Here is a 24,106-nt window from a genome sequence, read left to right as displayed (position 1 = left end):
AACCAGAGCACGTGGCCCCTGCTCTCGTGCACTGCCAAGTGGTGGCTGTGGCAAGTGTTTCATGCAGGCGCATTGAATGCTGTGGGTGGTGTTCGGCTTTGAATAATCTGCTACTGATTGCAGCCACTGCTCAGATCGTTATTTGATGTTCTGATTATCTGGTTATGCTTATTTACCAATAAGGACATTATCACTGAAGATTATGCAGTTTTCTTCAATAGTTGGGTTGTAAACAGAAATATATGGTAAAAAAAAAAAAAGTTTAAGATTTGTGTTGTTGGTGAAATAATTGCCCTTTAATCTTGGATTGTTTTTGTTGCAATACCTGTGTAGGGTAACGGAATATGAAGTATTGAAGGAAATTATGGTTGCTAAAACCATTTTCGTAGGCCATATGCTGAGTTTCTGGGTCATTTGTAAGAACTAAACCTAAGATGTCGAAGCTGTTACTTCATTGGTTGACAGTCTGGGAAAGGTTTCGTAACATGTGGCAGGAAGACATCAGCTGCACCCATTTTATATGAGGAAAATTGAAGTCGCTGAAAAGATAAATATCTGCTGGGCTGGCTTACACTGCATTAGTCATACCATTTCAAAGACAAAGGTGTGGCTCGAATCAATCTCGGAATTTGAGTGCGAGTCATTGTAACAAAATGTAATCCTATTTTAAATAGCAGGGATGAAGACACCACATTGTTTATCAGGGTATTCAATGCTGGTATGTATCACAATTGTTTGCAAGGGTAAGAGTTTTGTTGTCAGAGATGTTTGGATGCAGCCAGGTTTCAGTGGGTTTCAGCTATACGCTTCAACGTCATGGATGAAGAAACTTGCCTATGTCTTGGTATTGCTTTGGATGTCAGTACTCAATAATATTGGTGACATGATGTATGTGGTGATTGTGATTCCTGGCAGTCGTGGTTGCATCTTTTGCTCTCTAGCTGTCATTTCCATGGCACAACAGCTTGAGTAGCATCATCATACATGTTGTCGTATTCATGTGTAGCCTCTATCAACAGGTCATTTGTATATGTGGTCATTTGTATATGTGTAATAACAAATTCCATAAACTTTCTTTCGGCTTGTTTAGTGTAAAACGCTGTGCTTTTAAATTTATTCACAGCTGCAAGGATCTGTCCTTTGTCTTTGAACTTTGCTATGATAGTAGGCCTACATTCATCAGATTAAAACCTCGCACTGAAACATGCCAGCCACAGCAGCCATAGCCATCAGATAGTTACAAGGTATTATGTACACATTGTAGCAAATGTGCCACAGAAGCCCATACGTCTTGCAATGGCGGCATGGCAGCGCCATGTACTTTGCACGTGGCCAACTTCTTGGCGGAAAATAATCAACATTTGCCATTCGAGGTTTGTTGCGCCAAGTAGTCTACTGCGCCAGCTCACATCACATCACTATGACATCGTAGTAAGTGAGAACATTCGCCACATTGCGTCGCAATCTAATGTGAATACACCCATCTATGTTTATAGACTTCGTTCTATAATGGCACACATTACACTGGTGAGCCTTGAGAGTTTTGCATGAATTCAGAGCAATGGGTTCACTCGGATTTTGAACGAAGTAGCATATCCATGTGTCATTAGTACACGGGTGAGACTCATGTGCCAATTGCGCCATTTAATACAAACGCACATTCCTGCGCCAAAGTGCGCCAAACACTGAAAATTGACCGAAATTGCGCCACGTTGCGTCAGCACGGCTTCGGCATGTGTGCTCCGGCAGTGGCCGCGAACAGGGCCGTCTCTGAAAAAGAGTGCAACCGTTCATATTCCGCACACTGCGCAACGGTGTCTCCCACACAGTTTCTCGTAATTTTCACGCTTATAACACTGGCAAGTGGCCAGCGCATGCGCGGCCATTCCCGGAGGCTGTTGTTGCTGCTGTGGGAAGGGCCAATTTGGCTGTATAAAGTGTACTAGAATACGGTTGAGTGGGCCGAGCGGCGCAGCGCTCCATAACAGGTGCAAAACAACGAAAAGTAGGCTGAGGGCGCTGTGATCGAATTAGATATTATGGAGGCGTGCGCTGCAGCGGGTTCAGCGGGTGGACGTCTGTCCCTAGAGTCGGTATAACTCAAAACTATACCAATCTGCTTTTATGCCCATATGGGCGACGCCTGAGCCATTCTGGCCTATCACGAAGGGCTAATGATGGATTCGAAATAAAAAATTGCAAATTCGCCTGAAAGGCGAAGCAATTCCAATAGCAAATTAGTAGACAGCTATACGAAGTAAGGATAACAGTTTTATCGGCCGTGTAAACTTGTAAACATCTGCTTACTAACTAAATTAACAAGCATGGTGTCACGCGTGCACAAGCAACCATCAACAGATCACACTCGATGACCGCAAATACTCGCTGTCAAAACGCTGGCGTGAGGAAGTGCGGCAGCAGCAGCGAGCGAATTTACCTTCGTGCTCAAGAGTTGAGAGGTCCTACCGCTTCAATGCGAATTGAGCGGTGAAAACAGCGCACACGAAGCTATCAACACTTGCACTCTGTCCCCATCGCAGATCGCTTTCAAGATAGAGCCCGCGCGGGCGCGTCATGCATACGCCGCAGCCGCCGGAGTCGAACCCTCCTCCCCTTTTCCCCCGGTCCCTTGCACGTGCACGATTGAGCTGGCATCCTCGGCTCACCCTCGCACGCTTTCACTTGCACTTAACAGCATACAGCGTGCGTTGACGATGTTATCGCCCCTGGACTTTATACGGAACATTACGCCGACGCCGATGGCAACGCCGGAAATGCGCCTGGAGTGTCCCAATTGCTCTCACAATAAAAAGAGATTGGAATAATTTCATGTTTCACCAGCCCAGGATTGATTGTGGCTCTGTGGGTCTGCGGTGACACATGACGACCCAGAAATTATGTTACTGCGTCGATTGGACCGCATAATTTGATAAAATTTTCTGCTGTCATCATGACAGTCGGCGCCGGAATATATAGTTCGATCATAGTGCTACTGATGTTTTTCGCGTTACAGGAAAGCATGTGCGGTGGCACGACACATGCTTTCCTGTAGCGCCAAAAACATCAGTAGCACTACGATTGAATTATTCAAGTGCACTATAGCTACAAAGCGCGCTTCTACTACACACTCATGTAGGTTTATTCTGTGTTTTGTCATGCTTTCGAAGTGCGCTGCCATTTTCCATATTCCATTTATTCCACCGAAATTCAGATTGGCCTGCTCCAAACTGCTTCAAAAATAAATTTTACTTGCTCCAAAATGACTTTGGGCAGTCCCACCCCTGTTAGTACCAAAACACATGTTATTTCGGTGTTAAGATAAAATCAATATTACATTAAAATGATTCACAAAAACCACTCATTAATCTTCACTAACACAGCACACATGCCACCTATAGTTTTTCTCTGGTACTGAAAACATAGCTAAAACATATTTTGTGAAAAGGCAGTTCAAAAATACAATTACTGATCCAATCTTATAAGGTTAACACTATCTGTATAGCCGTTACTTTTTATGGCTATGCATAAGAGAGTGGTCACGACATTACAGTGTTAAATACGGTAATACAATCTCGGCATATCTCAGCATGCATTGCCACGAGCAAACTTCAGAAAGCCTGCACAGTTTCGTATTCATAATTATTCGTGGATGGAAGCAAACAGCCTGTGACATCACATTGTCCTATTTTAATGTAATTGTCTGTACTTTTTCAAATGTTTCCATTGGAGACGTATTGGATGCATAATTTTCAACGACTGTTTTGCCCCACGAGATGAAGTCGCGCTTCAATTGCACGACCATAATTGATGTCGCTGCTCATTGGCTTGGAACTGTATTTCAGCCTTGCCTTCACGACCATGTGAATTGACCTTGATAGTTATACAAGCACTAGTCATATTTGTGTGGCTACGTTAGTTTGCATATTGCGTTGAAACTAGAAACTGTAAAATTAATCGGGGCACAAATACAGCTACAGTGAAGTAACTTTTTGTTTTTGAGATGGCTGTTAAATGAGCACTCTTGTTATGCAGTTTTGTTGCATATCTTTGTCAGTTTGATAACTTTTGATAAATTTTGCAGCTAATTTGGGAAAGCTTTTGCAAATCATGCTGGTGATTTGCTTTTTATGCTCCAGGTCTGTGCTTCAGCGGCACCTGTGTGTGGCTAGTCTGTCCATAGTAGCAGTTTAATAAACCCGACTGTTTTCGAAGAATACTTTTTCATTTTCCGTTTGCCTGCAGTTGTTGATGGGGACTAACCTGGCTTTTGAAGACACCGAGCCAAGTCCTGGAAATGGCAGCGTGCTCATTCGCCTTGAATCATTGCCCAGAAAGCCCTTGACAACAATTTTAAAGGGCACATGGCTACACCCAATGTGATCGTCATCCTCATTGCCATGGTGTTGTAGCATCAAAGTTTCTGGGCTGCAGCTTTTGGACTGCCATTGCCATTCTACAAGCTAAAATGGCTGTTGCTTATTTCGGTGAATCATTGTCTTGTTGCTTTGTTCATTCACCATTTGTTGCTGTTCCTTTTACAACAATGACAGTCGCGTACAAACAAGGTACATGAAAGCAACAACACTGTCAAAAGTTTTTATTTTTTAAGCTTAATGTGAGCGAGCAGTTCTCACATTGGACAAGCAGTTGTCATTATCAATGGTGCCACTTTATCTTGCTGTGGCAAGATGAGGGGGAAAAGTCATCAAGCCAATCCAGGGCTGCAGCGTGATTTTTCTGTATTAACACATCCATCATTAAAGTTAGCTGCTGTTGCTAGAAAATAATTGCAAGAAGCATAAATTTTCCAAGGCACAGCATTTCAGAGTGAAAACAGGCAAGAAAGTTTTGGCGCAAAGCTAACTTGCCAGTGGTGAAGGAGAAAGGCGATGTCCACATTCATGTGGGATAACCTGTAAAAGTAAGGCAAGCCGACGTATGAACTCTTTAGTCACTTTTTGTAGTCTCTTAATATTGTATTTGATTTGAACCAGGGACTGTGCACATACCAGGGTTCTATTTTGCCTTAAGGTACTGGTAGCAATTATATGTTGGGCTGATGCAATATGAACATCAGATTTGTGAGGTGATGCCATGTCTGGCCCTGCTATACTTCCTGGAAGCTGTCTACTTTGGAAGGAAGTAGAAACTTGCCTAACAATGAAATATAAAATGAAAGTTACTTATGATTCACAAGTTATTGAAAGTGACACAATTTAGTCATTTATGTGGGTAATTCGTCGTCTGTATACTGTTTTCAAACCTGTTGTATTTAGATGATGCATCTTTAGAACATAGCATATTATTTCATCTGAGGGAATGAAGTGAAATGCCTATGAGCATGTGTGCCCATCCATAATGTGTGTGCATGCACCTCAGTTTGTACAGCTGTCCGGTTTTCAGAATGCAGAGGATGCACTCAATTGCTATCTCAGCTCATAAGATTGCACATAAGATTGTGCATAGGGTGCAAGTATATTCAGCTTTACGGTGGCTTCTGCATTCTGAAAACTTGTGGGTGGCTGTACATGGAGCAGCCAGTTACTGTCAACACACTTTACATTTAAGTACTTAAACTTACCTATTGGACATTTTAACCATTATTTTCTATAATTTTTGCATCTATTATGAAAAAAGCCAGCTACAGGAGGGCTATGTTTAGAATTTTGGGCGTGCTGAACTTCCTATGTCATGTTGAAATTAAATCTGGGTACTCTATTTCAGTTCATTTTGTAAAAGCTGTCCAAAATTATTCGTATCAACTATCTTTAAGCTAAAATGTGAAAATAAACGGTACAATTGTAGTGTTAGCATACACACAAGATTGCTTGTATAAAGAAATGGCGAGCAGTGCTAAATGACAAGTTGTGTTCAGTACCGTTGTGTACGATTGCAATTCCAGTGCATGAACTGAGACACCTTTCGTTCAGGAAAATTGATCAAAATTTTATTCGCAGCTTTTTAGAGGTGTCTGTGGCAAGTCATGAAATGCAAGCAGTAATTATGGCTCCTCACCCTTTTTATTGCTGATCATGTGATGTGCTTTATTTAGCGGTTCAAAACATAGCTGTAGCTGCATATAGAGGTAGCTGAAGACTTGTGTTCTGTTTTTTGGAAACAGCATGGGCCTTTTATGATGTCCTAATAGTGAAAAAAAGAAATGAGTGCTAAGGCTGCTGTTAAATTTGTCATGACTGGAAAAGATGCAGTATTGCTTTTGAAGTGCTGCAGAAGAGTGAATTGTGGAGTCTCAAACAAGTGTGAGAAATGAGGGCATTAATTCTGCCATGAAGCATCTCTATTCTCTACTACCTGATATTTATTATTTACCAGCTTATGCCAGTCAGCATTTTTGGTCATTTTTGGGCAAATCAAGCCCTGACAAATGCGAGCACTCATTCTAAGAAAGAATAGTGGATTTTGTGCTTTTGTCAGGCCTTGACAACTTGCATTTTTGAGCTTTCATTTTTGTAGATCTGTTGTATACAAGATGGTGTTCGTCTAGTACCTTGTTTTATTCCCACATCCGTGACCCTACCTTTTCAGTTCCAAATGTTACAGAGGTATGTCTAAGCAGAGTTTGATATCTTTGTTGTAGCTGCTGTACTGTAATTTCAAATTATTTCCACAGAAATATACACTCTGCAGAAAATATTGCTGTGTGTTTCTTTATTCAAATGGCATACCAGCAGTATTGCCCTTGATTTTGGAACTGTCAATTAGTCCAAGAGCATATAAGGCCACAAGTGCAGCACTCTGTTCCGCATATTTCTTGTTCTTCTCACTGCAAAGATGCATAAAGGCTGTAAGTAACATGTAAATCAGTCTATACACAGTCAGACGTCACGTGACCTTCTGAAGATCAAGTAGCTGGTTGTAAAATTTAGAAATGTGCACTGTATGCAAAATATGGCTGTGTAGCTCAATTCAAATGGTATATCAGCAGTGTTGCACGTGATATCTGTGGCATTTTTTTCTTTAGAGCTACCTGGTGGTCATTTCCAAACTTAAGATGACTTGTTGAATACAGCCTGTCAGTACTCTCTGCTCCTGAAGATGTAATAAGGATAGTGAGGTGCCAGTGACCACAATAGGTGCTACCAGTGGCTTGGGCATGTTATATTGACATAGCAAACTATAAGCTTTCTATAACTTGTCCATAGAGCCTCAATATAACGTTAACTTGAATGCCACTGCGAAGAAATACAGAAACAATAAATGGAAACTTCTGCCAACGTGGCTGCTTGCCAAATGCAAGTCAAATTGCGCAACCAAGAGTGATCATTAAAACGGAGCACCGTGATCAGTATAAAGTCCAAATGTGATAAGATCCCATTGCGCTGTATGCTTTGGGTGCGAAGGATGGTGGCTTGATGGGCGCTGTCTTCCCGCGTGACCAAGGGAGGGAGCAGTTCGCGCGTCTCCTTTTCAAGCGTGGCCATAGCTGCACGTACACAGCTTGAACGCCATTTTAAGGTAATCTTCTACGTGTGGGCATGGCATGTGCGCTGTCTTCCCACGCGTTTAGTACTGGAGGTTGCATTATCTCGAGTTACGGAGATGCAGATGCAAAAGCGTGGCTGGCTTTGCTCAATTCATACCACCGACTTTCAAATTCAACAAAATGAATTTTTTTCTAATTCAAATTTGTTTTCTCGACTGCCCGATAGTTTAGAAAATTTTGCAACCTTTTCCATATAAAAAAAAATTTTAGAATTGGAGATTTTATCAACTTCATTCCTCAATGCAGGGGCTCATTACTGCTTTGACTTCACTTAATGATATGCGATTCAAACGGAACTGAAGCCATGATCAATGTGCTGTTTGAGAGGAGTGGCTAAGCAACTTTAGTCATGGATATCAGGGGTGGAATTCCTGCTCCATCACCCGCCAATTGAGCCAAAAATAAAACCCTGCGCAGCACTGCGCCATGCAGGAAATTTTACTTCAAAGAAATTAAAGCCAGTTCCACAAAGTGAAATCTGTCGAAACAGCGTAGCTGTGGTTGTCTTCGTTATGGTAGACTGTTTCTTGGTCTTTTGCCGCGAGGTTCCGTATGAAGTCCACGGGCGATAAAATCACCATACGGTATGTGCAAGTGAAAGCGTGCGATGGGGAGCCAGCAATCTTGGCTCGCGCATGCAACGACGGGGAGCGGGAAGGAAGTGCGCAGTCTTTCAGTCGCGGACAACGCTCCAGAGGGAGGTGGAGAGGCCACGCTTTACTGCGGCTGCACACTCCCGCCAGACCGGAAAGCTCCGTAGAGGGGCGCGCCTTCTTTCAGACGTGGCTCTCATCCTCTACTGTCACGTGACTGACTGCACAGACGGCGAAGGGTCGACTAACGTTAAGCTCCGCTGTTAATAAGGGCACTTGGCGTAGTTTGAGTTTGTTACAGGCAAGCTCAATTTAGTCTTGCTACGATGTGGCTGTAGCCAGGTTTTTTTTTTTTTTCTCTTCACACGCGGTGATTGGTGAAGTTAGCGGCGACTATCATTGTGCGCTGGTAGTCGGGAAGTTCAAGGACTGAAAAATGGCCCAAAAGTAAATAATATTCTCCTGCTATTTTGTATAACTGTAACTAAGCGTGCAGTCGTGAAAATGTAAAGCGCACAAGCAAGCGGTAGGCCTTTTCTCTGCGATCGAGTAGTAGGATGATCAGGTGTAGCGGCTGTGCTTGGTAGAGTGTGCGCCTAAAAGTTAAGGCATTCTATGGTTTTAAGAGGAAGCTTTAGCTCCGGGACTCCTATCTAAATACATGAAAAATCATTTTTCTTGGCAACCACTGCATCAAATTTGATGAGATTTGTTGCATTTAAAAGATAAAATTAAAATCTAGAGACTGGTGGAAGTGCATTTTTGATTTAGGCATAGATTTTTTTTAAATAAAGATTGTCAAACATAGCAACTTTTCAGAAAACGAAACTGATATTTACAACTTTGTAACTCGGGAATGAAAAATAACAGAATTCTGTAAATTGCATCTAATTGAACATCTAAAGCTGACAAAAATGATGTATAATACACTGATCTGTAATATACCATTAGTATGTGAGTGTGTTTCTACGAAACCCTGGTAAACAATGTAACAAGTTCACTTAAGATATACATTGATATATAAAATTTGTCCGCTTTGGATGCTGTTACGGATGCAGTTTACAGAACTGTGATATGTTTTTGGTGCAGAGCTTCAAATTTGTAGACTTCGTGCTTCTATTTTTTTTTTTTCGAACTTACTAATTGGCTCAAAATCAAGATTCTGCTTCCAACAGTCACTAGAATTTAACTTTCTTTCACAAATGCAACAAATTTCATTAAAATTGGTCTAGTGCCTAGCACACCAGTTTTCCTTATGTAAAAAAAAAAAAAAATGGTCTAAGGCGATCGAGCCTCTTTTTGTAACACTGATATCAGGTTCAACATTTTAAGATATGATACATTCTCCTCTAATGCAAAATAAAGTCTAATATAAAGTCAGAAGTGCTCCAAGCCACACTGTATCAGTTCCACCCCTGGATATTTATTTTTAAAATTCTGGGATTTTACATGCCTAAACCAGTCTGATCATGAGGCATGCCTTATTAGTGAACTCTTTAATTTTTAACACCTGGGGTTCCTTAATGTGAACCCAACCCCTATCGAATGCGGTGCCCGCAGCCGGGATTGAATCTGGGGCCTTGTGCTCAGCAGCGCAGTCTTGGATATTTTGGAACACTATAAGTACGCCTGCTATCTACAACAGTAACACTGAAACTAGGAGGGTATCAGCCCATCGCCTTGCCAGGTGTGCGACAAAATAATAGCTCTGGACCATGAAGTAAAACTGCACTAGCCACCCAAACGACAGTCTAAAATATGCACCTGAAGTTAAAAAAAAAGAATGCTTTAGTGTAGGGCAACCAAGTGCTCTTACAACCAACTGCCAAATGTGATGTTCTCAAAACAACCTATAAAGGAGACATATACCAGTCAAACTTTGGGAAAGCAGCACTAAAAAACAGACACACAGTACACATGACTGGCACTTATATATACCAGCGCTTTGCTCTTGAAATATTGTGCACTCCGGGAAATATGGAACATCTTCCACTTCTAACATGGCAAGTGTGCAGCAAAGCAACCCATTAAAGGCTAACTGCAACACAATTTCACTTTGAACCTTAAGCAGACAATACATGCACCTGGTGGTTAGCAGATGAGATAGATGCACATCACCTCCAAGATTTTCAGTGTGCCGTGGGTGCCAACTGATGTTGGAGGTCATGCTGAGTAGTTAAGCTGGGTTCCGTGTAATTTCTGACGAGGAATGATGGCAGTGTTTTTCAGTTTGTCTCCAAAAACGTCTATTTTTGCAAGCTTTTTGTGACGCATACAATCGTAATTTGCAAGGTGGTTGCTAGGCTCTTTATATGCAGTTCAATATTGTATTGCTGTTGGCCTTTAATGTAGTGATTATCAATGCCAGCAGCTGCATCAGAAACATTGTGAAAGAAAAAGGAAACTGCGGCACTGAGAGTAGGTGAGCCACATGGTAGGTCATTTTGACACAGTTCCAAATATCATGGCTAGCGCTTATGTGTGTACACTAGAAAAACTTGCTTTAGCATTGGCTGGTGATGGTGTTGCTACACTGAAGTCCCTTCTAGCAGGATCGGCAAGACTACTGTGATTTTGCAATTGACTGCATCGCAGTGTGACGCAGCGATAGCCTGCTTCTGTGTGTCGTCATAGTTTCAAACAGAATGCGAGCTGCTTTATCAGGGCAGTAATTATAAGATTATGTTCACATTCATGCAAATACAGTAAGTGCACCCATTTGGTAAAGGAACAGACCTGGGAAGAGAAATATATTGCAATACCAAGGGGAATGAAAAGTTGCACATTACGATTATTAGCAAACTGGCAGTTGAAATTTCACTGGTGATAGCCAATTAACAGTTCACTCGTAGGTCCTCAGTTTATCAGAGTTTGATTATGTAGTAAAAATTTTCCCACTACCATCAGTGGGAATTGAACACTTGTTTTTGCTATTAAAAGCACTGTCCACTGAGCTATTGTGCAACTCTCGCACTTGCACACAATGCAGATGCTGTGGTGTCTTTCCTGAAAAAATTAAGTTAAATTATGGGGTTTTACGTGCCATAACCACGATCTGATTATGAGGCACGCCGTAGTGGGGGACTCCAGCAATTTGGACCACCTAGGGTTCTTTAACGTGCACTTAAATCCAAGTACACGGGGGTTTTCGCATTTCGCCCCCATCGAAATGTGGCTGCCATGGCCGGGATTTGATCTCGCGACCTCGTGCTCAGCAGCCCAACACCATAGCCACTGAGTAACCACGGCGGGTTGTCTTTTTCTGAGTGTAGTACAGTGGGCCAGAGTGATTAAGTTGTGATACATGGCAGTGTTGTGCAAGAATAGGAAGACAAAGTGCTCGGTCCTTCTCCTGTTTGCAGCACAAAAGAAATTGGCGGAATATACCACTTCCTGGGAGGTCATTCAAAATGCCCCCCTTTTCTCAAGCCGTTGCCATGTATGCATGACTGCACGCGTGGGAAGACAAAATGCTGCAACAGATTCTAAACGAGCCAATGACATCACGAAGGCAAGCACAGATGCCAACTATATCTCGGATGAAAGCATGCTACCTGTTGTAGCAAATAGCCCACAGCATTACAAGAACCGGCCCGATTACATAAAACATTTTGAATCGCTCATTTAAAATGTCAAATGCATAAAAATATTTTTAAAATAGTATACAGTCAAAATCATACCTAAAGCGCTCTCAAACAGACTATTGCCAGTACATATCATTCAAACACACATGTGAAGAATACTGCACCTTTCACTGCTCAGCAGGAAAATAATGTTTAAAAAAATGTTCCAACTTGAATTGCCATGCCATGACTGCGTCCTATACTGCTCTGTTACCATGCTAATAATCAACAGGAATTAAACAATGTTTTTTCATTGTTCTGCAAATGGAGTAACACTTGGCAAATGAAAATTAATTTCACTAAAACAGTCGCAATGACCTTTGGTAACAAAAAGAAGCCTCTACATTTCTCTTACAATGCTAATGGTACTTACTTGTCTCATAACTTAAAATGGCATGCTCACATTAATCACATCTCTGGAAAAGCACTTCGGAAACTCGGTTACCTCAAATGAACTTTTAAAAAATGCAACAAAGGAATGTAAACTAACTACTTACAAATCGCTAGTTCGCCCGATGCTAGAATACGCGTCAACTGTTTGGTCCCCTCACTGTGCTTGTGACATTGACCTTTTGGATTCAGTTCAGAAAAAAGCAGTCAGATTCATCTATGGTCGTTATGATCAAAACTTTTCACCTTCATCACATGCTCGCATCTTATCATTGCAGACTTTGAAACATAGGCGCACACGTGAAAGAATCATCTTGCTTCACAAGATCATTCACACGTCATCCGGCATTCAGGCTCCCTTCTCTTTTAAATCTCCTAGTGCACGCGCAACCCATCATAGCCATGCACTAAACATTGTTCCTTTCAGGACACATATGGACTGTTTTAAATTTTCTTTTTTTCCGCTCACAATTGAAATATGGAACAACTTGGATGGTTCGCTACGTGTATTGCCTTTTGCAGAGTTCATTGAGCAATTACCTAACCATATCGCCTGTTAGTCTGTTTGTATAATCTTAGTGTTTGTTCGTTTGTACTAAAATCTTGTACCCACTCCTGCTATGTCTCGAAATAGAGACAGCAGTATTTGTAAATAAAATAAAAAAATGACATTTTCTATCCTGTAATTAGACTTTCAGCATTATTTTATACACACAGAATGTCGCTCATGGGTGCCTCTCTGCAGCAGTTCATTGGATGTGCCATTACAATTGTAATCTGCAAGCACCCTTAGCATTCAGCAGCAATTATAAAACAAAGCTTAGTAGCACAGCCAGCACTGGGGGAAAAATATCTAGTTTTTCAGTGTCACTTAAACTGTTTTTAATTTTATTCTACAGTAACCTAAATCTTGATCCTAGATTATTATTACCGAGTTATAACCACCCTTCTAGACGAGTAAGTCAATGGCCCTTGATGATTATAGTTATAACTTATTTGCATCAAAACAACACTAAAGCTTTTGAGGTGAAACTGGAGGCAACTTGCAAGATACATTTTATCGATAGATATTTCCTATATATATATTTCCTAGTTGATACGGTATATACCGTCATATGCAATAAGATTTCTAACCGTTGATAAATCTATGCACGGGTAAAATGTAGGGGTGTGTGAATATTCTAAACTTTCAAATAAGCAATCAAATACTGCCCCTATTCAATTAATACTTCAAATCGCCAACTGAGGGTAATCGAGCATAAAATTGGAGCAAAAATGCCATCACAGTCATGGTGTCTCCATATGGAGACTCGACTTTTATCATGGCTTTTTCATCAAAAAGCGAAGGAGTCACGCTGCACACTAGCGCGACTAATATTCGAGACATAAACATAATGAGCACCATCTAATATGCAATGGCAAAACACTACTGAAGAAAAAGATGTTTTAAAATACACGCCTCCACGCTTCACGAGAGCTCTGGTGAGTTGCTGTTCAAATTTCTTTTACCGTAGCCTCAATCATTCAGAAAAGTTAAAAAAAAACTGTTTTACGTAAAAAAAAGAGCTACGTTTTATGAAGAACAGTTACTCAATACTCAGGGTTCAGTTACTGAATAGTTTTGACCACATTTTTGATCCGCGTCTCCATACGGAGACACCGTGACTTACTCAACCTTTATTTGCCACGCAGGCGACCCACACGCACCGCACAAAAATTTAAAACTACCGACACCTTTATGGATTTGTTGCGCCATTTAGTTTACTGTCGAAGAATGAAATTTTTGTTTTTGAGTATTATTTTTGAGTGGCGTCAATTTTAAACGCGGAACAAAGAATGCCGTACGCACCGATTATGAAGATGGTAGACGCTCTTGTTGCCGGACCATCAAGCGAATGACATCGCTGTGGCATTTATGTCGCGTCGTCGAGTAGTTGTCTGGATATCAGTAACTCCTAATTTGATGCCACATCAATAGAATTTCCTTTGAGCAAAGCAGACCCAGAACCTGCCTGGGCTGTTGTTTTATTTTAGGATTTTTATTTTGTATGCACTGCAATTTAGCATTGTTTCTGCTAATACCCTTCCTCAACAGCTCATTTTAAGTCACCGTATGTGCTCAAACGTGTTGCGATCATTTTTTTGTGAGGTACGATGTGAAGGACCAGTGGTCGTTTCTACAGCGGTGCAAGTACGAGAAGTGTGTGGGAAAACCAGGCTCCGCTGCCGGAAATGCGATGTTTCCCTTTGCATCGCAGCTCAGAAGGACTGTTTCTTCCACTATTACAACCTGTGAACCCGTCGATGCACCAGTCGCACAACCTTGAATAAATAATTTCCCTCTTTTCCGTAAACTGGCAAAGCGTAAGAGTGGGAAAAAAAAAAGGGGGGGGGGTTAGTATTGAGTCACAATGTCTCCATTTGAGGACGTGAGCAAATTTGCATAATAATTGCCTTAGAGAGGTGAATTTTTTTTTCTTCGCACTCTGGGCACCTAAAAAATCAATACCTGCAAGTTTAAAAGTTTTCCCTGCAGAATATCATAATTCGTGACGGAAAGGGATAATATAGACATAAAATGAGAACCTATGTAGTTAAGTAGGCTGCGTCACTCAGGCAGCCAAACTGTTCTGGGTAAACTGCTATAATTTGCACTCAACAATGAGTCCAAAGTATGCGAATATAAACCGCTTATTTGCTTATAATGCTAAATTTGTGCTTTATAACTCTTTATAACCTTAAATGTAATGACTTCAACTTGTTACCGCTGTGAATACACTAGAACATAAATGTTTTGCAGTAATGGTGATGACAGTTCATTATTCTAGAACTATCGAAAGGTATTCAATATTTGATTCGATTCGGTCTTGAAAACACCCTTAGTAAAATGCTTCGTGCAAGCCATCCCTGGTATGAGATAAGGTCTCGTCCCGCAAACAAACTGCACACATATTCCTCATATAAAATTAAAAGCTAGCAGGTGTTTGGTACAGTCAACAGCTCCAAATAGGAAAATTAACTTTACTCACAGGTATGTGCTGGAATACTTTTTCCGATCTACCAGCACAACAGAACGAAAACTTTTCTCCATGGATTCCTGAAAACAAATAAAAGACCACTAAGCATACAGCTGGTTTTCAATAGCTTCAACTTACAGTTTTGTAGAATGGATGTGGATAATTATTTTTCCTTGTCCAGTTGATGAGCACAGTCTTTGGCAGGTTTGCCATTTCAAACATGTTTCTGTTGTACATTAAAAAAGCAAAAATAAAGAACCATTCTAACACATTTCATTTAGAGCATACCTAACAAACTTGGCCTCCATTTGCCACACTTCATCATCTCCAATTTTGCACTTCTTCAGCACTGGCTCAGCATAGCTGTTATTACTGAGCTCCCTCAAAGCCATTGCTCTAGCCTGGAGCTTCAGCTGCCGAGAAGCATGCTTGTCTTGCATGTTCCAGAGCACACTGTAAGATAATCACCATCAAGACTGCAGCTGTGCATAGCATCAACTTAAGTATGCCAAAATCTTTCATAAAGTACCATATTTCCTCCATTTGTTGACTGGCCAAAAGTGCCTTGCCTCTGTCACTTTCCTGAAGTGAGCCAAGCATCTGCTGAACACAGTACTTTGTGTTTGTTGCCCTGTTGTCATATTCTATCGCCTATAACAAACACAAAATGAAGAAGTGAGCATATGTTCATCTCATGTTCAGCATGGTAAATGACTACAGTAGCAATCTTACATATGCAAGGTACTCTTCTATAACATCATCTATTGGTTTCTTGCCTTCCTTTCGAAATATGGAGCAGTTGCTTTCTGCCTGCCGAGCCAGCATCACAGAAGCAGCGCCAGTGGCCTGCCGAAAACGCTCAATGTCTTCATAGCAGGCTATTTCTCCAGATCCCCCACTGCAACGAATGCAATTTACATAGTACATAAAAACAAAAGCATTTTCTCTCACTGTACAGCTAACTTCCAAATATGAGAAGCCTCTTTTTCAGAATGGTTCAAGCTGTGGAAGGAAATATTTTAAGCATGATTTGAAAGGAAAATGCTATAATTATTAGCTCAATACAACCTCGATGTTCACAAGCATGTTTGGCTTTTGTTTCCTTAAAGACAATATTTATAAAAGACCAAAAATGCATTGATGTCTACTTAAAGAGGGCATTATTACATCACACAGGAAATTATACTGATGACATATGCATGAAGGGAGAGGAGAAATTACTTTGCAATGATGGGAATGTTGACATGCTCAGCCAGAGCTTTAATAACAGCATTCCTGTTGGCGTGTTGTGGTCGTTCGTCTTTTGTTCGTCCATGGACACCAATTGCTTTCACACCCGTTGATTCAATCAGTTTCCCAAGAGCCAATGTGTCTTCAAGCTGTGCAGGTGTACCAGAGAAAAGGCCCAAAGGCTAGATTACTCATTACAAAAACCCTACACTTGTAAGTGATGTAGCAGCCATGATTATTTTTTTTTATGAAATCTTGGTGAACAAGCAGTTTTTCAACCAATCAAAATTCTGGCACTCAGTTTTATCACAAGAGCCTGGCAATCTTGCAACAGCTAACTAATACATGTTTCAACACTATACCTTTTCAAGAACTCTGATCTTGCATGTTACAGGTAGTTCAGTGTTTTGTACAAGGGCTGTCAAGATGGCTTTCACCTTGTCAGTTTGTGTTAGCAGAGCAGCACCCATTCCACCCTGAAAAAATTTAGGAAACACATCAGTGCAACAGCCAACCACATCGATGTCAATGCTTCTCACAATGACAGGACCTTTATGGAGAATTCCTTTGGACAGCCCATGTTCACATCTATGCCAGCCACATCTTTCTCACTGAAAAATATTCATACATTATGCATCAGTAATACAACTCAACAAGTACACCAAGTTATGGAATAAGTTCAATGACCAAATGTGCCGTACAAGCTATAAGTGGCTGAGTTGATATATTATCAAAAAAACTGAACAGCGCCAAACCATCCAAACCAATGTGGCTACTCCTGAATTTAAAGCTTAAGGGGACAAGTTAACCCATCGTGGTGGCATTTGCTGTCACCGCAATGCTGTGGGTTTGGTTCTTGGCCATGGCGACCGCAATCCAACGGGGGTGGAATGCAAGAACACTAGGGCTCTGGTTGCACGCTTGATCACATAGCTGGTCAAAATTAACCTAGAGCCTCCCACTACAGTACCTGTTATAGCCTTAATGCTGCCTTGAAACATTAAACCAAGATGCACGCACACATGCACGTGCGCACACACACACACACACACACACACACACAATCACTCTATCTACAGGTTTCCACATCTATGTAGAACGGTGTTCACAAATATTGAAGACTCAAGTCTGCAAGTATGCACTTTTGCTCAAGCAAGTTTCATGATTTTGCTAGTGGAAAACCAAATTAGACAGTCGCAAATGGCATCTTTTGAGAAAATTAATTTGTTCAAAAATGGCACCTAAAGCTTTGTTTTGCACTTTGTTAATGGCACGTGCATCTAGCCACAAACGATGGCTGCTGTGGACAGCTGACGTATTTCAAACTTGTGCTACCTAGCCTTATGTTTATTACCTCAGCAGGATGGCTAGCTGGGCATTAATCATGGTAGTGCGAGCTAAACAGATGACAGAAAAGTAGAAGTCCTCCACTCCTTCTCTTATTGTTTGTCTGCTGTCCGTCTGGCTGGCCACAAAAAAAAAAAAAAAAAAAGTATTTACATTCCTGCAAGGCCAATATGGCATTACAGAAGGGAGTGGGCTTGTTATAAATAGAACTGCATCAACACATATGGCAGACAGGTACCAGAGGAATGAATAAAGTCAAAGCATTTAGCATACACAAAAAAGCAAAAACCAAGTGCACCACAAAGCAAATATAAGAGGAAACACAAATCCTACAAAGAAATTTTCAATTGCAGCTTAAACAAAGATAAATCAGTAAATTAAACAATAGAAGAGGGAAGCGTGTTCCATTTTTCACTGGTCAGTGGAATGAAGGAATGAAAGAACTGATTTCTTCTGCAAAAAGGGACGTGAACCTAAAGCAATGATGAGTACCGAATGTTATGCAGGATAATTCTGAGAAAATGTTCCGTCTTAGATATTCATTGTAGTCATAAACACTTAAAAAAAAAAAAAAACGCATCTTTTCACTGAACTGAAAGCAAACGGATACGTAAGGTTACCTTTATCAATGACACACTGGCTGTACGATGGTGGTCACTTAAAATGAAATGAACACTGTGGTTCTGAATTGACTAGTGATAGTGATAGCCTGAATCTCAAACACTTGAATACTCAAGTGTAGATTAGAGCATCCACCGAGGCGCATTAAGAAAGTAAGTTCCGAACAATTGTTAAACTGGCCAAGAATACAAGAAAAATTTTGTTTATTACTGCAAATAAAGTGGCATATAGCCATATATGCATTACCCTATTTAGACATATGCTGTAATATGGCATGAATTTTTGTATGCCAGTATCGCACAAGTCTACCACCAATGACTTTAACCAGAATAGTCGCGCTACTACCTCAGCAATTTCATGGGCCTTCTATGAATTCCCTGCACCATCATTTGACCATATCATTACTCATCTCATGACATCTGGAGAGGGCATTCTGTAAGGATCCACCTAGTGGACATGTCCATTTCGTCAGCAGCTGAAGTTCTGAGTGGCTGGGCTGGGGTACACATCAGAAGGACAGGCACTCCCAGCCAATCAGCACTTCAGCAGCAGATGAAATAGACATGTCCACAAGGTGCACACTTGCAAAATATAGTGGCATCTCGTTGGTACGATCTTCACGGGAACTGGAAAATGAAATGTATCTTCTGAAAATCGTATCATCCGAACATAATCGTATATAAATAAAAAGAAATGGTATATAAGAAAAAAATGTATTATCACGAAAAACGTATTATGCAGAATCGTATCAACGAGATTCCACTGTACCCCCCCCCCTTGGTTCATATGCTGCACACAACTACCAATGGATCTCAGCTGGCATAACCTCCTTCGTGTGCAAAAACTTCATTACAGCATGAACCTTGCAGTTTGCACGACACTATGCGAACACCCATATTGCTTTAGCACCGTTCAGCGGAAGCTGCCTTCACAGCACTACGCATAAACTAGATTACTGCCTTGTACCACCACTCTCTTCACATAAGCATAACCACATCCCACTCAGACAAGTCACGCCAATTTTGGCACTCTTGAGAACTTACCTCCCAGATGCACATATTAGCACTCTCTGTTTAGTCTGAAGTGCAAGTGAGCAATACAGTGTTGGCTACATAACAGCTTCTGTGCATACTGTCATGATAATAATACGCTTTTCATAGTTCTTTTTTTCATAGTTTTTAATGCTAGTTAAATCTTTTCATGCACCTTTTACCAGATGTACTAGACCACCTATACATAGGTTGCATGTCATGTCAGGTCCTGCCTTCTGGCCATGCGTCCACCATTGCCGAGCACATGTCGCCATGTGGCTGCGCCATGGCAGCTTGTTTACAACCGTAAAACTGATCATACGCATTGTTTACGCTTGCTTGTGGTACTATGTTCATAGAATGATAAAGGAGATGTCCTCAGAACTGTATCTGACATATTTTTGGGAAGCTGTGGGATCGATGCAGACTTTGTAGAAAGTAAAACTTTATCTGTCATGGCACTGACTGATATCAAGGATGCAGTAGGTAACATGGTCTTGTCAAGAGCTGCAATGCACGGTGCAATGTTCCTTGGTGTCATCTGCCGCTTATGCATTTTTCTTGCGCATAGATCACTTAACACTCAATTAGTTTACCAGAGGATGGGTACGAGGAGCACAGTGTAGTACAATAATGCTTAGCACTGTGAAAATAGGCACCCACTGCAGGAGCAGCAGTGTTCTTCGTCGCATGCAAATGACTTCTATATCGCATCCATGGCCTAAGAACTTGTTTTTTGTGGCTACTTGTAGCTTTTTTGGCCAAAAATCTTGGTGGGACATTCCAAGAGGCAAGCTGCCTTCGTTGCGTACAGCTATCCAGGGTCTGTACTCACAGAAATATTGTTATGCCAAAACACTTTGAGCAACTAATGGCAAACAGCTCTTACGGATGAAAAACTTTGTGAATTCAAAATTAAATTATGGGGTTTTACGTGCCAAAACCAGTTCTGATTATGAGGCACGCCGTAGTGGGGGACTCCGGAAATTTGGACCACCTGGGGTTCTTTAACGTGCACCTAAATCTAAGTACACGGGTGTTTTCGCATTTCGCCCCCATCGAACTTTGTGAATTCAGCCACAGGTTTTTCAACTTTACAAAGAAATCTGCTTTGACGTGGCACGATGTGTGCATATCAACTTCGCGGCATGGTACACTGAACATAAACAGTGAAAGAGTTGGAAACGACTTCATGAAGCGACCACCACAGTCACAAACATCACTCAGTATTTAGCCGTTTTCTATAAATCAGTGGTAGCCAAGTGCTACACATTTGTGTGTTCACACTGGTCTGTCATTACTATCTGCAAATAAGTAAAATCCTGTGCTTGGCCTTATTTCATGCAACTTTCATCTGCTTTTTGATCAGCAATCGCATACTGCGCAAACTGCCTATTCAGTGTTGTCAATTCTGTAAACAGCTGGGTAGTCTGACATCAATGCCCTTGGTAATGGTTGCACTGTATCCCAGAGTTCCATGCTGTGACATCTGTGCAGCCTATTTACTTATCTTTCCTTTATTTTCTTGTAGTAGAACAGTAGAGTTTTTACCAGGCAATGTTAAGAAGTTTTCAGCTAAGCTCTAGCACTGCATTGCTGAAACAGCACCAAAATTTCAGTGCATAAACACTGCTTCCATGCGAACTATAGTCTCCTTTGGTTCTTAAATTTAACTCTGTGCTATGATGGTATGCAATACTTACACAAGCTTTGCAACTTGAACAGCACGCTCAGGATTGCAGGTTCCCTGGAAGAATGCAAACAAAATCGACATCAGAAACATGCTAGTAGCTTCACCTCTAGCATGATCATATTAACTGTCACAAGGAGAATATGTGCAAATACACAACAGTTCCTGGTCTGTCCTTTTTCCTGTCTCTGCGTGTACATAACAAGAACGTACAAAGTACTCACAATTTGGAGAATGTTTCGGCCTTTTTCTTTCTCACATGTTCTTAAGACAATTTGGTGATCGTCGTCCACAAAATCTATGGTTCCGAGTACCTCTAGAAAATGAAAGCATAGCAAGTTTTTAGTGCGACTGGCTTGATAACGGAAAGTACACACGCAACACGTAGCATTCGTCAAAAGCTATACGACTGGGCTTGCCAAAGCATAGGCAAGTTCACCTGTAGTCCACATCAAGACTATCACAACATGAGATTTCTGGGCAAAGTGCTCATATTATGCAACATTGCACTAGCTGGAGCCTACAAAAGGAAAACAACATAGGACTTACAAACGCGGTATTAAATAACCATCTTACGAGTTATTTTGCTTAAGCAGGTGTCATGTATAAAAGGCGTTATGTTCTACACTAATACAATAAAGAGGGGGCTGCACTAAATACACTGCTTGTGTATAAACGTTGAATGTAACAGCTGCACTGAAGTATACTTACTATTCTCGATGCGCTGACACTTTAACAACCGGTAGTCAATGAGCTCCTAAATGATAAAACAGAGCATCCGTGAACGTATAGTAAATCATTCGTCAGTGTGCGTCATGTATCGTAAATGAAACACAAGCGACAGCGAGGGTACGTAAGCAACATGGTAGCAACAGTACCTCCGTGTAAACAAGGTCGGCTCCGTACTGAAGAGCAAGAAGGCGCATAGGCAAAGTGCCTATCCTAACCATAGGAGCAAGTATAGTCTTGTTCCTATAATCAATGCTTGATGTCATGTTTGTTTCGCGTCTTTGTCACAAGTAATTGCGTATTTAGAATGGCCACGTTCACAGTAAATCATAATAGTTTACGTTTCCTGCGTAATACGTCAACAAATCCGCGATGTTCACACAGCACCACCGATACCACAGCGCAGCCACAACCAACCACGCCACAGAACACCCATACCACACCACCTGAACCAAATGTAGTTCACTAGAATGGGGGAGTGGGTCCAGCGGACGCCTTAGCAAGCGCCGAGGGTGAAGCAAAAAACGTGGAAAATGTGGCGGCGCAGCCGTCGCCTTATTTTGAATCTCCGGCCAATAAACGTTGGCTCTGGCTGTTTCGGCAGCGCTCATTGGCTGTGGCGAGCTCGCGCCCTGAGTAGCTGTCTGCTCGACGCACCGTCGTTGTTGCGTCATTTGCGTTCTTTCTGCCGCTCTTTTTTCATTTTATTTATAATTTCAGTGTTACCGCCACCGAGTATTGCCTGTCAAAGCTCCATGCAGCTGCGGCAGGGTCTCCGACGCGACAAGCGTCCGGCCGGCGAGCGAGGCCGCTCAATTGGGAAAAAGCGACGGTGGCGCCACCTGGATTTTCAATAAAATATTCCTCAGCGCAGAGCCCTCGTTGGACCCACTCCCCCAATCTAGTACACTCTACCAAAAGGATCGACGTGACTTGTCTTGAACAAGCCTGAAGCCAAGCCTAGACAAGTCTAAAGCTAGTCAATTATTACGGGACCAAAATGTTGTTGCCAGCAGGTGAGAGATTTGTGTATTTTAACGTATTTTGCGACCTTACGATCGCTAAATTTCCTAAAAAAGAATCTCCTACGTATTTACTACCTATTTTTGTTGTTCCTGGCTACTACCTGCCAAATTAGTTCCCAATAGAGCCGCACGCAGCGCTATCCCGTTATCTTTGTGGACAAAGCCGACATAAACAACTACCGTCCCATAACAGTGACGTCAGTGGTTTACAGGGTGGTGATGCAGATTATAAAGGACAGACTGCAGGCATGGGTGGAGAGCGAGGAGGTGCTGGGGGAACTACAAAATGGGTTCCGAAAACAAAGAAGGTTAGAAGATAATCTGTTCTCATTGACACAGTGTATTGAAATAGCAGAAAAGGAACACAGGCCCCTATGGCTTGCCTTTCTGGATATCAAGGGAGCCTATGACAGTGTAATCCAAAAGGATTTGTGGGACATACTGGGCACTCTAGAGGTGGAAGATGGAGTAAGAAATCTTTTAAAAGATATCTATAAAAGTAACAAGGTGCTTATAAAATGGGAAAACAAGGTATCTGGGCCTATAGAGATACAGCAGGGGCTTCGGCAGGGGTGTTTTTAATAAAAATGATGGTGCAAAACACAAATGCCAACACCACCTGAAAGCGATGCAAATGCTATGAACACGCGTTGTGAACAAAAGATTTTTATGGCCCGAAATGACAGGGAAAATGCGGCGATACGCATGCCTCTCCACTGCCGTTGCATATGGCCGCTCATTACCATAATTCGCGCGGCTCGTCGCACCACAAATTATGGCGGAAAATATCTGCAATGGCGGCCCAGCGCAACGTCACGCAACGTCAAATTGACGTTTAAGAAACAGCCCTTCCTGTGACGCTCCTCACGGGATATTCCTTCAGCCAATGAACAAGCTGACATGCCGGCTATCTTGGAACGCCACCACATATTCGTGAAATTGCAGATACATTGTACGAGCTTCTGCACGCTACCGTCCACTTTCTTTTTAAAGCGCTAAAGTCGCAATATAGGTGCTAAGGACCACACAAAAGTATTAGTCGATAAAATTTGCAGCTCCACGTCACGCTTCGTCATTCTGACGAAAACGCAAAATTGCATTTTGCAAAACTTCCGTTTCCCGGCACAAATTTCAAAACACGTGACCTCTGTACAGCCAATGAGACAGCCAAGATGACGGATAATGGCGGCCGTGCAGCCGCCATGCGTGTCCAGAATAGAGAGCCTGATGTATGACATTGTACTTATGGCTGACAGCAAGGAAGACTTGCAGAGATTAATGGACATCTGTGGTAAAGAGGGAGATA

General features: G+C 41.7%; 2 protein-coding genes across 3 annotated transcripts in view; one reads left to right on the top strand and one right to left on the bottom strand.

Annotated features, from left to right (window-relative positions):
- The window catches only part of LOC119438598 (low-density lipoprotein receptor-related protein 6), a 79,737-nt gene extending 73,085 nt beyond the window's left edge, over positions 1-6,652 (top strand). The window contains exon 14 of the mRNA XM_049661083.1: positions 4,243-6,652. Coding sequence (XP_049517040.1) covers positions 4,243-4,380 — 138 coding nt within the window. The 3' untranslated portion in view covers positions 4,381-6,652. The remainder of the gene's footprint in view (positions 1-4,242) is intronic.
- LOC119463277 (tRNA-dihydrouridine(20) synthase [NAD(P)+]-like) lies at positions 6,644-22,223 on the bottom strand. Of its 2 annotated transcripts, none has more exons than XM_037724123.2 (13): positions 21,925-22,223; positions 21,758-21,803; positions 21,271-21,362; positions 21,060-21,103; positions 16,908-16,968; positions 16,720-16,833; positions 16,349-16,506; positions 15,860-16,025; positions 15,657-15,778; positions 15,416-15,580; positions 15,266-15,353; positions 15,140-15,207; positions 6,644-6,784 (listed from the first exon to the last, which is right to left on the bottom strand). In XM_037724123.2, exons 1-13 carry the CDS (start codon positions 22,039-22,041, stop codon positions 6,670-6,672), a joined length of 1,356 nt encoding a protein of 451 aa, XP_037580051.1. In that variant the 5' UTR covers positions 22,042-22,223; the 3' UTR covers positions 6,644-6,669. The 2 variants fall into 2 exon arrangements, with proteins under 2 accessions (XP_037580051.1, XP_049524063.1); XM_049668106.1 differs by lacking the exon at positions 6,644-6,784 and adding an exon at positions 9,883-10,296.
- Positions 22,224-24,106: the final 1,883 nt, after the last annotated feature.

Source organism: Dermacentor silvarum, chromosome 1 (assembly GCF_013339745.2).
Source record: "Dermacentor silvarum isolate Dsil-2018 chromosome 1, BIME_Dsil_1.4, whole genome shotgun sequence".
NCBI classification, from domain to species: Eukaryota; Metazoa; Arthropoda; class Arachnida; order Ixodida; family Ixodidae; genus Dermacentor; species Dermacentor silvarum.
The sequence above is the reverse complement of the archived record's forward strand: the minus strand, read 5'-3'. Positions and strand labels throughout refer to the sequence as shown.